The sequence below is a fragment of the Pinus tabuliformis genome, chromosome J (genome assembly GCF_031772625.1).
Source record: "Pinus tabuliformis cultivar Carrire ecotype Pingquan chromosome J, CPIR1, whole genome shotgun sequence".
Taxonomy (NCBI): domain Eukaryota; kingdom Viridiplantae; phylum Streptophyta; class Pinopsida; order Pinales; family Pinaceae; genus Pinus; species Pinus tabuliformis.
The window spans coordinates 414912342-414928355 of NC_142295.1; the positions used below are offsets into that span (position 1 = coordinate 414912342).

General features: G+C 40.6%; 1 protein-coding gene across 7 annotated transcripts in view; it reads right to left on the reverse strand.

Annotated features, from left to right (window-relative positions):
* LOC149227595 (putative LRR receptor-like serine/threonine-protein kinase At1g56140) overlaps positions 1–16014 on the reverse strand; it is a 174617-nt gene that overhangs the window by 46065 nt on the left and 112538 nt on the right. For 6 of the 7 annotated variants that reach the window (XR_016247807.1, XM_089377827.1, XM_089377823.1 and 3 more), the window contains 3 exons: positions 4501–4566; positions 4233–4277; positions 3876–3939 (listed from right to left, as the gene is read on the reverse strand). Coding sequence is in view for 6 of the 7 variants with exons in the window: in XM_089377827.1 (XP_089233953.1) it covers positions 3876–3939; positions 4233–4277; positions 4501–4566 (175 nt within the window). In the remaining variant the exon portion in view is untranslated. The remainder of the gene's footprint in view (positions 1–3875; positions 3940–4232; positions 4278–4500; positions 4567–16014) is intronic. The other variant, XM_089377822.1, reaches the window with a different exon arrangement.

Genomic DNA, 16014 nt, shown 5'->3' on the forward strand with positions numbered 1-16014 from the left:
CTCAGATATGTTGCACCGGTTTTCCGGCATTGGGTTTTTTCGGTGACATTTGTCCAAAAATAAATGTGTAAATGTGTTGTATCTCTTTCCTATTCAGTTTCTTGTTTCTGCTTATAATTTAAATGTTGTAGACTGCAGTGTATTAGTTTCGATATTTACTGTAGGAAACAGTAAGTAACTTGATTCAGAAAATAACAAGTAGGAGAAACTTAATCAATTGCTACAGTAGAAATTTAGGCATCCAAATTTTCACAGCATCTGCTCATAGTCAACCCGCTACTATGATATTGTGGACCCTTATAGCAAGAGTGATGGTTCTACTACAACAATTTGGAACTAATCTGACTAGTGTCCTTGTTGCAACTGCGCTGGACCCTATCCATCTGGCACACTGGAGTCTCATACTCCTACTCCACTTGGATCTGGTGCCCCACTATCTCCTATCGTGCCTAGTCTGTGGCTGGGACCCTTCCTTTCTTTGCAACTCGCACTTCCTCCGGCACTTGTCTCTAGCAACTGGAGGTCGATCTGCTGCCCATATCTGCATTTTGGCTAACTCGCACGACCTCTTCTGGCAATCTCATACGGGCATCCCTCCAAAGCTGCAGAAATATGGAAACTCAAAACTGGCAAAAATAAACCTAGAACCTCCCTCTCTTCCTTGCTCGGTTGCTAGCACTATTATTCACACTCCCTTCTAGAGTGAGAGAATTTACTTGCTGCCATTGCCATCTGCAACTGGAAAATTGGACTTCTAAAGCTAGAAACCCTCTGAGAGAAATCTCTCTCTGTTGTGTGTGTTTTTCTCTTCCACCTGATGTTGATTCTGCAACTGCAAACAACTTCAAAACTCTTTGCGTCCAACTAGAAATCTACTCAGCGAAAATTTATGTTGTTGTTGCTCCCTCTAACTGTTGGAATCACTATCCTGGACAACTCGACTTTTTTTCCAACCTGCAATTGAAAATTGAACCCTAGCCCCAGTAATTTGGTCTGCCTGTCTGGGTACTGCGCAACTTCTAACAATTTTGGCTTCTTGCTTCCTCTGAAAAGCGAAATTCTCTCCTCCGATTCTGCGATTCTCGACAATGAGTCATGCTTTGGTACCATGTGAAATTTTCATCTATCATAGCAACTAGAAATTATTTTTCTAAATGTTAATTTATTTAACAATTTATGTATTGTCTTCTACTGAAATACCAAATAATTCACTGTGATTTTCACAAATAAAATGCAAAAGAAAGTAGTTGGAAACTAAGAAAATCTAGCACACACACACACACATAAATTTTACACAATTATTTTTGGACAAATGTCTCCAGAAAAACTCAGCTTGGGAAAACCGGTGCAGTAGCTGAGGATTTTTATTATTATGTAGCTATGAAATTTTGAGTACAATCTAGATGCCAAAAATTGACAATCCACAGCAAGAAAATCTGGCAAAGATATTCCCTAAGAAACCTTGACACTCGCACTGCTTGCACTCGTGTTCCTCTACTCACGTGTTCCTACACTTGCACGTTCTTGCACTCACGTGTTCCTGCACTTGCACGTTTCCGCACTCACGTATTCCTACACTCACATTGTTCACACTCTCGTTGCCCGCACTGGGAATAAATCAGCCTCTTGTTGTTCCCTCTCCAAATATGAAATCTTCGTCTGGATCATTGTCCCTTCCCCTCACTGACACTGCGTCCCTCTCTGGCTCGAACTCTACTGCTGCTAGCTCAATCTTCACAAGGAACTGCTGCTCTAGTGTATACTTCAAGTGCCCATCTACTTCTTCTTATGATCTTTTGTTGGAACACCAACGGCCAAGATTAAAACTTAATCAAGAGCAAAGATCATATCAAAGTCGAACCATGTGAGTTTCTAGAGAATTCTCACCTTGACTTTATTAATTCTAATTAATTAACCAGTTTTCCTAATTTTAGACTTAGGAAACATTAAAAATAAATTAATAATCTAATTAAGCCATCTCTAGGTGGAATTTCCATAAACGTTTTATGGGTTATGGAGACCTCATGTATTCTAGTCTCTCCACAAGGTTTCCTGATAAGAACACATGAGACGCTACAAAAACTAACAGTTATGATAGTTATGCAACACTAGTTGGAGAAAACGCCTTCCTTGCAAAGAGGGGTGTTAGTTTTTGTAGCATTGGGTGGTGTTCTAGTCTCGAAACTTTGTGGAGAGGGTAAAACACATGAGTTTTCTAAAACCCATAAATCATTTCTAAAAATTTCACCAAGAAATGGCCCAATTAAATTAATTGACACAATTAAAAATTTCCTAAGTCCAACTTAGGAAAAATGGTTAATTAATAGTAATTAATTGAGGAAGGTGAGAATTCTTTAGAAACTCACACAGATCGACTTGGAGATGATCTCAACCATTGATTAAGTTTTAATCGTGGTCGTTAGAGTCCCAACTGGAGATTACAAGAAGAGGTCGATGGGTAGATAGAGAACACACCAGTGCAAATATTCAATTGCCTAGGCAATTCAAATTCCCAGTGGTAGGAGTGACTCAGCAATGGAGATTGAGCCATTGGGTGAGTAGCAAGTGACAAAGGGGCTGTAGAGCAATATTCCAAAGGAATTTCTAGTTCCGGAGTCATAAAGAGGACGCAAAATTTTCCTCCAAGAAGCAGCGCAGCGACTGCGCAGTTGCTTCAAGAGAGCAGTTGATTAGGATGAAGGGAAGGTCGTTTTTAGTTCCTAGGCCCGAAAGATTTTCCAGAGTGGCGAAGAGACAGTTTCCTAGGCAGCAACAGATAGGATGACTTGATTGGTAGCAGTTCCTAGCTGAACGTGAGAGGGTTTGCACAGAGGTGATGCAAGGCCTGTGCAAAGGGTTTGGACGACTAGCTTTTTAGAGGCAGTCAAGTGCCGAGATGGCTTGGAGAGAGGGTAAAATCTCTCAGTATATTTTTGCCAATATTTCTCTTGGGTAGATTCTCCAGTTTGGCGACATTTTGTTGTACTAAAAAATTTTGCTGCTACATAATAATAAAAACCCTCACTGCTGCACCAATTTTCCTACATTGGGTTTTTCCGGGGACATTTGTCCATAAATAACGGTGTCATAATTTTATGTGTGCTAGCATTTCTCAATTTCCAACGTTTTTATTTCCATAGCGTTTATTTTTATTTGTGAAAAAATTGTAGTGTGATTAATTCGATATTAATAAAAAATTAATAAACTGAATAATCAGTTAGGAGAATTAATTCCAGTTGTTGCATTTCAAGGAATTTTCTTAGTGAGAATGTTGATGAATCATGTACAAGAAAAAGTATCCTAGAAAACTGACAAATATAATGGGTAGTTACCCATGCATTCTAGGGGATAGTAACTCTTTTTACATATACTTCATTGGGACTAGGTTATTCTCCCTAAGTCCAAGTTTAAGGGGGGAATGGTTGGCATAGTTTAGGGAAACTTGACTCGGTCATAGAGTCAATTTTCTGTCCACATTTTAATATCTCGTGGTTTTTCCCATGTATTCTTTTCATGTAACACATTACATGTAACACATTTAAATGGGTAAAAACTCCATTGTAAATTTGTCTTTGAACCATGAATGATCATTCAATAATAAGAAATATTTATGTATTTATGCTATATTTATTTATTTTTCTCACATTATTGATATATTTATTTATTTATTTCACATTATTGATATTATCACTAACCACGACATAAAGTAAACCCTATATTTTTAGACTAAATAATAAAAGCTCATCTCCTCAAACGATTACCCGCAACTTCGAAGGTGTTAAATCCTATTTTGACAGGACTACATGTGTAAAATACAGAAGTTTTTCAAATAGCAACTTATTGTACTTAAAAGAAAACCAACTAGAATAACTCACAAATGGGAGCTCCTTTATTGCAAGGAAAGGTCCGCTGAGGCAATCTAATCCTCTCCCGGGAAATCTGCAATGAACAAATTTGTTGATAATCATCCATTATAATGATTAATTATGATGATTCTAACCTTTAAAAAAACAGCACTTAATGTTCTGACATATATAAAAGAGACTAAAATTCAAGCTATCAGTACACAGGTTGCAGAATCATGCCCTGTCCCCTGAGTAAAATATTAGATGGATGATTTTGTAGTCTATCAAAGTCTATTACCGTTCCCTTCAATGAATGAAATAAAATGATATTTCTCAATATTAACTCGATATTATGTGATGTGACATAAAAAGGGGTAGCTATGCTACCTATTGTTTGTTTCATTTGTTGTGAAGTAATTTCCCGCCAGATTCCTGCATATCATGATATTACATATTATAATGTGTACTGCATAGTTGATGGAAAAGAATTGTTCATCATGAAACTCAACAATAAATGCTAACATTTACTAGTAAACAAGGAAGATGATAATTATAACAGAGATGTAAATAAAGAGACGCGATAAGCAAAGAGGAAAAAAAAGCAAAGTGGAGACCGATATCAGAAAAGTCAATTCATGAATTTGTATTTACATACACTTTCAAATTATTGTCACTAAGCCATGTTGGAAGAGCTCCTGAAAACTGATTGTAAGATAAATCTCTGCAGACACGAAAAATTAGCAGTACAGTAAGACAAAATTGTTAATAAAATTAAAATTTCAGAAATAATGCATATCATCAAAATAAAGAGCAGCTTTATGATATATGGTGTTAGTAATTTATTCTTAATATATATTAGGTTAGTTATTAAGTTTGAACATTAAATTTTTAGAATTTGTTTTTTATTATCATTAAAATTTGATTATATAATTATTATTGAAATTATAATTTTGTATTATTTTTAAATATATAAATAAATTTAAGACTTTTAAAAAAATTGTAACATTAAAATTATGCTATCATACTATCTAATATATACAATTTTAATAATTTATTCATTAAAATTATATAATTGATAAGACATTTATAACCCTAACTCATTTTAAAGTAAGTTGAAAAAAATTGCTTTCACACACAGCTGCTATAATCTATCTCATAGGGAATCGCTGAAAAAACAATACATGCATATAAAGCGACTTCTAAAAATGAAATTTTGACTAAGATACTCAATGTAAAAGCCATTAGGGCTTGGTGACAAGAAATGAAAATTGTGGAGTAGAGGATTGTTCTTCTCAATATTACAAATCAATTAAATAAGATTACATTGGAAACATCAGTAATAAATGACTGGAGTGAAACTCAACTAAACTGAACTAACTGAAACTGAACTAGGACACTTGGATGGACGGTTTTGACATCTAGCAGGTGGTTGGAATTAGATTCTCCAACACTCCCCTTAATTATAACCACATAAAAATTTAATTAAGACATCTACTAGTCTATGTCCAACTAGGCTTACAATGTAAAAACTTTGACTTCAACTAGATTTACTTTTCTTCTTTTCTTCTTCTAGCTCATGTGGCCTCTAAATTATTTCAACATTTTCTTGTTGTATCCTTCAAACCTTAGTTTCTTCATTTGTTGGTGCAGGTCTTCCATTGTTCCAGGTTGTCTAGCCATGTCCTAGACTTCTTCAAAGAATGGCTTGTATGTGGTCTACTGCCACATATTTCACCATTAATATGTTGTAGGATAAGTCCATAATACAATTTCATCTCTTCAGGACTCCAATACTAGAAAATTTCATTGATGTTTTTATCATCCAAGTTTCCTCCAACGTTCATTTGTGCAGCTTCTATGCAGACTTTATCAAAGCATGGTGTTGTAAGCCATGCTTCAAAAAAATTAACTCTTCTTCATAATCGTCCTGTTTATCTGCACATTAGAAATCAATGTTAAAATTAAAAATATTTGCAGAACCACATTGATTCTGTTCATTTTGCTCTGTAGTGAGAGCTTTCTCTTGTTACGCTTCCAGCTCTACTTCTGCCTCTGTCTCTGTCTTTGTCCCTTCCACTTCTTTACTAACCTATGTTGTTGCAGATAGGTTGTCTTCCACTTGGTTTGCAGACTCAAGTGGGATTATCTCACCAAATAGCATCATGTCTATATCATGTTTTTGTTGCATCATCTGCAACCATACATCATGAAGTAACAAGTCTTCATCAAATTTTACATCAGCAACATTAATTGTTGGATTCACCATAATATTCACTGCTCCAATGACAGTTTCACTGTCATCAACAAGCTTAGTTGTTGAATTCACCAAATTGTCATCAGCGAGCTCTTTTGCCGGATTCACCAAATTTACATCAGCAAGCTATGTTGCTGGAATCACCAAGTTGTCATTAGCAAGCTCTATTGTTGGATTCACCAAATTGTCATCAACAAGCTCTATTGCTGGAATCACCAAATTTTCATCCACTTGTGCTTGTGCATATTGGGATTCACGAGCATTTATGTGCTCCTTCTCTGCCTCTTCTGCAAATTCTTCACTCATCATCCACTTGTGGTTGAGCATAGTGGGATTCACCAAACTCTTCATCTTCAACTGGATTACTCCCCTTTACATAAAACTCCACTTAAGAGTATCCTAGGCCTCCTTGGTCGTCTTTGATTCATTCATTCTAGCTATTGCTTCTCATCATCAATAAAAAATTCAAACATCTCTTCCTATTGCTTCGATTTTTTTTGCGTCTTGGATTTTTCCATTTGTTGAATGTTGGCGCACTACGGCTCAACAAGCCAATTAGTTTTCAAACATAGAAAATGGCTTCTTTACTACACAACTTCTGACTCTAACAATAATGGTTGTGGCTATTGCTCATGGTGGGAACATGTAGCAATGGTGGCTCAAAAATCCCAAATAGATTCTCCTTCACTTGATTGAAGAAAAACAAAATCATGAATCCCAAATAGATTCACATTTGTTACTCAAATATACCACTTGAATACTTCACCACTCAAACATACTCTTTTTTTTTTTTTAATCTCCGACTTTCATAAACGTGGCTCCTTTTAATATACCTTGAAACAAAAATCCAACTCTTTTAAAAATCCTTAAAATCTCCTTTTTTTTTTTTTTTTGGGAAAAAAAATCGTTGTGCCTTTTCACAACTCATGAGCGCTCTTAAAAAAATAGTGACAAAATGACAAAAATCAAAGGCTTTTGAAAACACTTGAGCCTTTTCAACGAAGGCATTAAAACATAATATGTGACCCAATTAATTTACCATACATTGGAGCCTTTGTCGTTTTATACTAAAGAAACTTCAAATAAAACGTGTGACGCCTATGAAAAAGAGTACGAGGAGTTTGAAAAGAAAAACTCATTTGTCGTTCAGTGGACTTGGCATAAACGATAATCCGCTTCGTCATTTGCACAGTTCTCAATAGGTTCTCTACGCAATTTTGTGCACTCCTTTGATTGACAGGGTGCGTCAATTTTAAAAATTCAATAATTTTGTAAGTTTGGACATTTTTGCGCATTTTCTTTTTTGCTAGGGTACGAAACTGACACATTGGGCTCTCTTGATAGATGCACAATTGTCGCACTTTCTCTTCTTCAAAGGTGTGGAATTCAAGTTGCTTTCGCACTTTCTCTTTGGCCTCTCACGACCCTTGCTTCTTCTTTGCAAACCCCAAAAAAATTTGAAGCACTGCTCTCTCTAGAGTCTTAAGCGACCTAGGGCTCTAATACCATGACAAGGAATAAAAACTAGGGAGCAAAGGATTTCTCTTCTCAATAGTACGAATCAGTTAAATAAGATTACATTGGAAACTTCAATGATAAATGACTAGAGTGAAACTCGACCAAACTGGACTAACTGAAATTGAACTAGGACACTTGGATGGACGGTTTTGACACCTAGCAAGTGTTTGGAATTAGGTTCTCCAGCGCTTGGGAGATGCTCATTATGCAAAGAAAACTCGGAAACAATATCCCATATTTTGATGCATTGATACTTTACCAAAGAAGTATGGAGCATTGTAAGGGGTTGACAAAAGCAACATGAAAATGGTAAAGAGATATGGTTGAAGATGCAATGGAGGATTGGGAAGAAGACCAAGAGGTCACCTGTGACAACAACCTTGTCCGTCTTGGGTTTAGCAGCGCTAACACCCAGGTATGTTGGGAGGGGTTCGAATGATTCTAACACATGACGATTTTCAGATATGTGAAGAAGATACTGAAATCTGTTATTGAGAAATTTCCAATTAATTTCATCTTTTGGGATTTGAAAAGTGAGATTTTGGAAGCGCTCCCAAAATTTCAAAAGGGATTCATCAGGTGCTTTCCGTAATTCTAGAATTTTTTTATTGAGTTCTTTACGATCATAATGATAGAAAGCACGGGCCAACTCTCCGATCATCTGATCATAAGAGTGAATGGAGGTTGCAAGCAATGTGACACACCATTACAGTGCGTGCCCTCTGAGCGTGAATGCGAACAACGAGCAGGCAATGTCATCCTCGAGGACTTCATTCCTTTCACGGAAACCCATGAAGGCAACTCCGTGACTAAGAAAAGTTGCTCTGCCTTCACCATCATATGTGTTACGTGACAAGTCATTAAAGAGATCCTCTGACACTTCAAAATCATGTCCATGAGACAGACATGTCGGAGGTTTAATTGTAATGTAAGTCATGAAGAATGTGCAGAGATTCAAAACAGACTTTGAGGACTCAGCTTATCATCTGGTCCTCCTTCTAGCGCCATAAATATTGACAGTGTTGGACCCGCCAACATGTCAGTGGGTCTCCCCGGTAAGAAGTCCCAATTAGACCTCAGACCGTTTGGAGTAGGAGTCCTAGCAGTGGGTAGTAAAGCAATTCCTTGACTACGATAGTGTGCAGAGGTAAGTGTGATATCTTTGTCGGAAGCAAGTGTGTGATCTTGCAAAGTGTCAAGTGATATGCATGGGGGTTCTAACACACGGAGGGAAAAAAGAAGTGTGTCCCTTAGAAGCCTGTAACAATACACAGGCTGAAAGGAACACACGAGTTGAATGACATCACAAGTTGGAGAGAAGAATAGTCCACAATCCAAAGTGATGGGTTAAACCAACAACACGTTTGCAAAAAGATTCATACAATTGAATACAAAATAGTTCATATACAAATGCGTAAGTTAAATAACATACATTGCTAAAGCAACCAGAATAGTCCAACTACAATAACAACATATGCATGAAAACGTGTTGGCTCTATTATATATCATTAAGTGAAAGTTCCATCCATACATACACCATTGACAACCACTAGCCCCAATAGTGGAACATTACAGTCAACACAGCCTGCTCCTGCAAAGAAATGTACTCGCTCTGCACTATGGAGAAGCCAAAGCTTGTCACAATACTCTCCAAGCCTTCTCGAAGCAATGCCTAGCCAAAAGCTTGGCTCCCAAAAGCCTGTACTATGATTTATGAGGTTCTATATATAGCAAAGGGTGGGGTGACCCTTGACATTCCCCTTTAACTCTTGGACTACCCTCATGACTCTTCATATTACATAGTAATTGTTCACATTCGACTAATGACACTTGGAATTTCACTTACAACATGTTCACAATAATACAATTTCCACATATACCCATGTGGGACAAAAATAGGCTTGAGTCAACCTGACAAGACAAATAACATCACTGGAGGTCTTGGGGAAATACCAACTCAGTAACCTCCTCGTGGTGATCTTCAGTGATGAATTGATACCAAGCTTGGTACTACGTTATTGTGTCCCCGTACTGTTTGGTGACATCTTTGTTGAGGCGGACTCTTGCCTCCATGGCTTCGGGGTATATGGTTCAAAAACCTTTGTCCATCTCATCCTGAAGCATGCGCACCACTGTCCTGAGTGTGGTTGGACCATTGATATACCTTTGCATGTTCTCTGCGTTGAGCTGCAAGTCATCGTTGGTGGCTTCGTGCATCAACTACTCTATGTACTTGTCGACATCCAACATGACTTGGTTCTTCTTCATGGCCTGGGTGAGGGTTCTGATGGAAGGGATCTTGTGCATTCACACTATGACATCCAAACTCCTGAACAACTAGGAAGCCTCAATGTTAGTGATGAGCGAAGGGAGCTGCTCATAGTTCCAGATCAACATCCGAATCCGTGTTTTGTCTAACTCATCCTCTGGCTTCATCCTCTTGTGCAAGTAAAGTGGGGCTCCCTTCTACCCCATGGTCCATTCTTGCATGTGCGCAATAGCAGTGTGAATGGCTTTGAGAGTTTGGGTTGTCTGCGCGCTGTTGCTGAAAGCCATATAGATGGATAACCGCTTTGTGCACAGTGACAAATATTCTATACACTGTTTGCATGGTAGCCTCCAAAGTTGATATCTCCGCCACTATTGCTTTCTTCATTTCTGTCATGGCGGATCCTCCGGACTGCTTTGTTCTATGCCTCGCCTCTTGCAAGTCCTTCGCCATTCGATCATTCTCTACTATCAAGAACTTGACCGTTGAACTCGTGGCTTCTACATAAGCCTTAAAAGCCTCAGCCATGGCAACTGAATGTCTTCTAACATTTGGTATAATCACCCTTTCTTCTGTGTGCGCAGGTGATGTATGACCATCTGGGAGCTACTTTCTTCGTGCTTGTACAATCCTCTGTTGTGATTCATCAAATGCCAGATTGTACACATCCGTCTCCGGATCATCATCAAGGAGAAGAAATTCTCCTTGCGTGCTCGAGATTGGTTGTGATTATGGAGGTGGCAGAGACTGTGGTGCGACCTCGGATGCCCTCGACATGAGATCGATGTCTTGGTCTTTTAGCTCATGTTCTGTCTCCATGTCTGTTGCCTCAATCAACTGCTCAACCTGCTGAGCAAGTTACCGAACCTGCACCTGCCCTGTTCATCATACGCTAGTTGCTTTGCTTCTTCAACGTGTATCTACGAAGTTTGTTTTGTCAGTGCGCCTTGTCCTTCTCTACGAACAGCTATGCATCTGCATAGATGGGCAAGTTCATTCGCACCTGTTCAACCACGTCTCTAGTGCTACTCTATACAATGTCCTTTGATCCAGCTCTCTTGGAAACCATGATGCCTGTACTGCTGAGAGACTGCTCAACAAATGATGTCCCTGAAGACAGAGGAAACACTCACGGCAAGCAAATGTTAGCTTAAAAACACAAATCACTTCAAGGATCGATCATGCAACAAGTAGGGTGACTGCTGGGCAAGATTGCGCAGTAGTGACTCTCAGAGTTATGGGACTGTCCACTGGAACTACGCATTGCGCAGTCCTAGCTGCCAGTGAGATGTGCTGCTGACTGGAACTGTGGAGAGCCCAGTCTAGTGAGGTTGGCTGTGGATTGGAATTGTGCAATACGTAGTTCAGTCTAGCTTGATTGTTGACTCGGATTGCGCATTGTGCAATCCTGGTGGGAAAGACTGGGCACTGTCTTCTAGAACTGCAGAGAGCATAGCAGGAGGCCAGTGACAAGCAGCTTCTATGCAATTCCTAGAGCTAAGACAAAGCCTTGAGATCTAGGAATATGTAGTGCATGCTAGGCAAAGCAAGATCTGAGCCAAGCCAGCCCAGATCTGCCCAAGAGAAACTTGAAAACGAGTAGATCTGAATGCATGAGTGAAGAATGGTGCAAATAGGAATGAATGATCATGCATGCAATCAAAACCAATGCAGGAATCATTCAAACGAATGAACAATGAAGTTGGTGGGGAGAGTCACCGCAACGACGACCGTTAGTGTAAAAACAATGTTATGCATGCGACGCTCAAGAAAGACAAATGCAAAACTTCAAATAGCACTTCTACAAGTTAAAACAAACTAAAACGCCAACGGTCATTCAGTAAAACATGCAAAACAACACTCACCAAGCCAAGGATATAAAAGCAACAAAAAAGGCAGCAAAAGACTTGAAAAGCAAAACTTACCCAGAAAAGTTGTGTCGATTGTGCCAAAGGTTCCTAGATGCCTCGGGAATGCCAGAGCTCCAAGATCAAATGTGTAGAATGAGCTCTGGGGTGTCCATTAAATAGATTTGGTAGATTCAGGGTTTATGACGCACATGCCAAAAATCTAGGAAAAAGTGACAAGTGGCGAGAAGTTTCTAAAAATGACTTGAGTGTAACTCCTAGTGCTAAAAATAGATCCCTATTTTTTAGGGATGTTTTTTTCTTTTTTTTTGCTTCTTCAGGAAAGGCTGCCATGCACGCATGGAGAAATTGCGCAGTTCTGGAGGGAACCGGGCAACTTGCCAACACATGCATTGGGCAGCAGCTGAAGGAATGCTTCTGCTCAATTCCTGGGTTGAGTGGCTCTAGCTGCCTCTCATGCTCTGCTCAATTCCTTAGAGCAAGGCATGCTGTTGGAGTGCTCTGCGCAATTCCTAAGAGTAAGGTGGGTTGCCCTCTAGGATTGCGTAGTTTTCCAAGACAATGCAAGAACTAGATGTAAACCAAGTCACAGGGTCAGCTTGTGGTTAGTCAACAAAGCAAGTAAGCGAACACAAGTTGCAAAGTGAAATATAAACTTGAATGAATAAGAAAAACTCCTAATATTTAGAGGAGGGAGGCTCCAAAACAAAGCGAAGGAAAAATTTTGGAGGTTGGTTGTAGCCGCTATAAAACCACGATAGAAATCAGCTTCTGAAACTGGCTCTACAGGTCGTCTTCTCAACCCCTACGCAGGCCCTTCTGCTCTGGCTCCGAAAAACGCTAATTGTGTTGAAGTTTCTAAGTTTACATAGTTAGAAACCCTCCATGCACTTTATCTGATTTATTCTTACCTACTTGTTATGTTACATAACAAGTTATTTACAAAGTAAATACTGAAAACAAACACTAGTGCATGCTCAACATATTACAGATCAGCAACTAAAAGAAACAAGAACAAACACACCACATGACACCATTATTTTTGGACCAATGTCCCTGGAAAAACCCAATGCGGGAGATATTTGAAGGTTTTCTTATTAAGCAATATTAGAGTACAATTTGGGTGCCAAAACTGGCCTACCCAACAGAGAATTTCCTTAGCCGCTAGACCTCACAGTTTGAGAGAAATCTCCTAGATGAAACCCCAGAAAATATTTTTGCCAGCTCCTCAGCACAAAACTGCTCTGCAACCCCAGCGTCTGCCCAATCTGGACTGCATCAGCCTCTCTCTATCTCATGCTAGCCCTGCATCAACCTTACTTGGCTTGTGTCAGCCCCAGGAGGCCTTGCGCCAGTTTTCTGGGCCTCTGCGTCAGATACGTTGGCCTCTCTGGTGCTCTACACAACACTTGGTTGCCTCTCCGTGGCACTGCGTGAGCCCTTGCTGGCTCTGCATCACTCTCCTTGGCTGCTGTGCTGCTCTCCCGGCACAATCTCCGCCTTCTCTGTTTCTCTGTACTCAATGCCCCTCAGCTACTCTCCCGATCATTGATTCTATCTCTCTTAGCCAACCCCAGTCTAGAGAATAGAATGACTGATCACTCTGGTGTATTCTCCAAGTGACCCTTAAGCCTCCTCTTATACTATTCCTGTTGACATCTCAACGGCCGAGATTAAGTCCCTAATCAACGGCTAAGATTAGATCTGGCTTGATCCATGTCTTTTGGACCATTCTAACACATATTCATATTAATAAACATTAATATTTTATTTTCCCTAAGTTTAGACTTAGGGACTCCATTAAAAATATTAATTATTTTAATATCTCCTAATCTGTTTAGAATCTGTCCAAACCCTTTCTGGGTATTGGATATCTCATGCGCCGCAACCTCTCCACCAAATTTCGTGGCTAGAGCACATCCGATGCTACCCCAAATCAACACTCCCTCTTAGCGAGGATTGTGCTTTAGCAATACTCCTCACTGAGTATAACTCTGATCATCCGGCATCGGTACCTATGATGATGTTAGGCCTTCCTGCCCATCATCCTCTGCACTTCTGCATCCTGTACTGCTGACTACGGTTCTGCCACTACTACTGTTGCATCTGTACAACAGCTCCCTCTAAATCCGTGTTGCTGCTGGTCCTTCCTCCCAGCACTGCATTCGCACTACACCTCCTCTCATCATGTTGCATCGTGCTGCCCACTACTGCACTACAACTCAGTTTCTGAGAAGTAAGTAACTGATCTCCCAACTGACCTCCCTGTTGGGCTAGAAACGCCCACTGATGTTGAAGCTCCCTTTGCCACTGACAAGTGCTTCCTCTCTCTGACCTCTGCGTTGCTGCAACAACTCCCTACATCTCGCACCGTTGCACACCTCTCTGTGCCTTCCTGCACTGGTGCAACACTCCTGTGCCTTTCGAACTACTGCAGCCTACTAGCTCTGCGTTGTCTCGAGACTCCTAAACTATAGCTCTCTTTTCCACGCCATTCGCATCCGTCTCTACCCACCCTAGTCAATCTTGTTACTCCTCATTAGGGCTCCCGTAGCAAGGTCTAATCCAAGAGGCTGGGTACCTCGAGGATCCTGCCCCTCATCGCCTGTAGTCCGCCTGACTACAGCTCGATGTCTCCCCACTTCTTCTCAAGTGGTGCATGTGCACTCATGGCACAATCATCATCTGTCAAAACTTCCTTCTCTACTTGTGCTGGCGCTGCCTTAGTCTTGGAAGACTCTCCCTTACTTTTCTTCCTTCGACACTGGGTCGCATAGTGACCCAGCTCCCCATAGTGGAAGCACTTGATCTTGGAGAGATCTTTCTTCTTCTTCTTCTCCTGCTTTCCCTCAGATGTTAGGGCCACATCCTCCTCCTCCTGCTTGATCTTGATCCCTTTTCTACTGCTACTTGTCTTCGACTGCCATTTGATCTCTTCCTGGCAAAGAGCTGCCCACATCTCGTCCCAAGGTGGGAGAGTGCCTTTGCCCGGGATACTCTGGACAAATACTTCCCAATCTTCTGAGACAGTATTCAAGGTTGTCCTCACCATAAGCTCCTGATCTGATGTCGCTCCTCTAGCAGTTAGTTGGTCTCAGATCTCATTCAGTCCTCCGAGGAAGGTGTCAATCGATTGACCCTTCTTCATCTGATACGACCTCATCTGGTTCTCAAGCAACATTCTTCTCTGCACAAAAGTATGCTAGTACAACTTCTTGAGAGCCTCCCACATCTCAAATGTCGTTTCCTTCTTGGCTATATGTGGTACCACATGATCCTTGACCCCGTCAAGGATAATGCACTTGGCCCTCGCCATCGCCTCTTCGTTCCTGTCATTATCATCGAGGTCGACTGGGACATCTATTACCTTCAAGGCGAAGTTCTTAACACGATTCCTGTCAAGCACTGATAATATTTTGGCCTTCCAGACTACGAAGTTTGATGCTCCATCCAGTCTATCTTGGTTTCTTATCCTGTGTAGTGCCATGATGCTCCTCTACTTCCCTCTTGGAAGTTCTCTGTTCAACTCCTCTAAGTCTCTACTTCCCATCTAGAAGTTCTTTTTTGGACTCTCTCTGAGTCCTGATTTCCCTCCTGGAAATCCTTATACCGCTTGTCGAGATGCCCCCTACTCTGATTGACTTGTGCAGCTGCACTTCTGATCTGGGTTCCTCAGCTAGAAACCCTCGGTAACAACTCCTCTAGCCCTGCTCTGTCAGGTACTGTTAGAACTATAGTACCTCACCAGCTCCACTCTGCAATATTCCTGCAGCGTTCTAGACCCCAGCAACTGCCTCTCTGTGAACTACGTCAGCCCCTCTGCCTCACGCTGGTACTGCGTCACCTCGGATGGGTCTCCATCAGCCCTGGGATGCCCTGCATCAACCCTCTGGCCCTCTGCGTCAGCAAGACTGGCCCCTCTGGGCTCTGCGCAGTTCCCGGATTCTTCTGCATGGCTCTGGCTGGCTCTGCGTCACACTTCCTTAGCTTCTGCGCTGCTAGAAACAACTTTTGTCACCTCGGGACAACCGTTTTCTGCTGCTATTGCTCCGCTCGACTGATGTCCTTTAGCCCTCCTGTGATCTGCAATCATGCTCTAATACCATGTTGAAGTTTCTAAGTCTACTTAGTTAGAAACCCTCCATGCACTTTATCTGATTTATTCCTACCTACTTGTTATATTACTTAACAAGTTATTTACAAAGTAAACACTGAAAATAAACACCAGTGCATGCTCAACATATTATAGATTAGCAACTA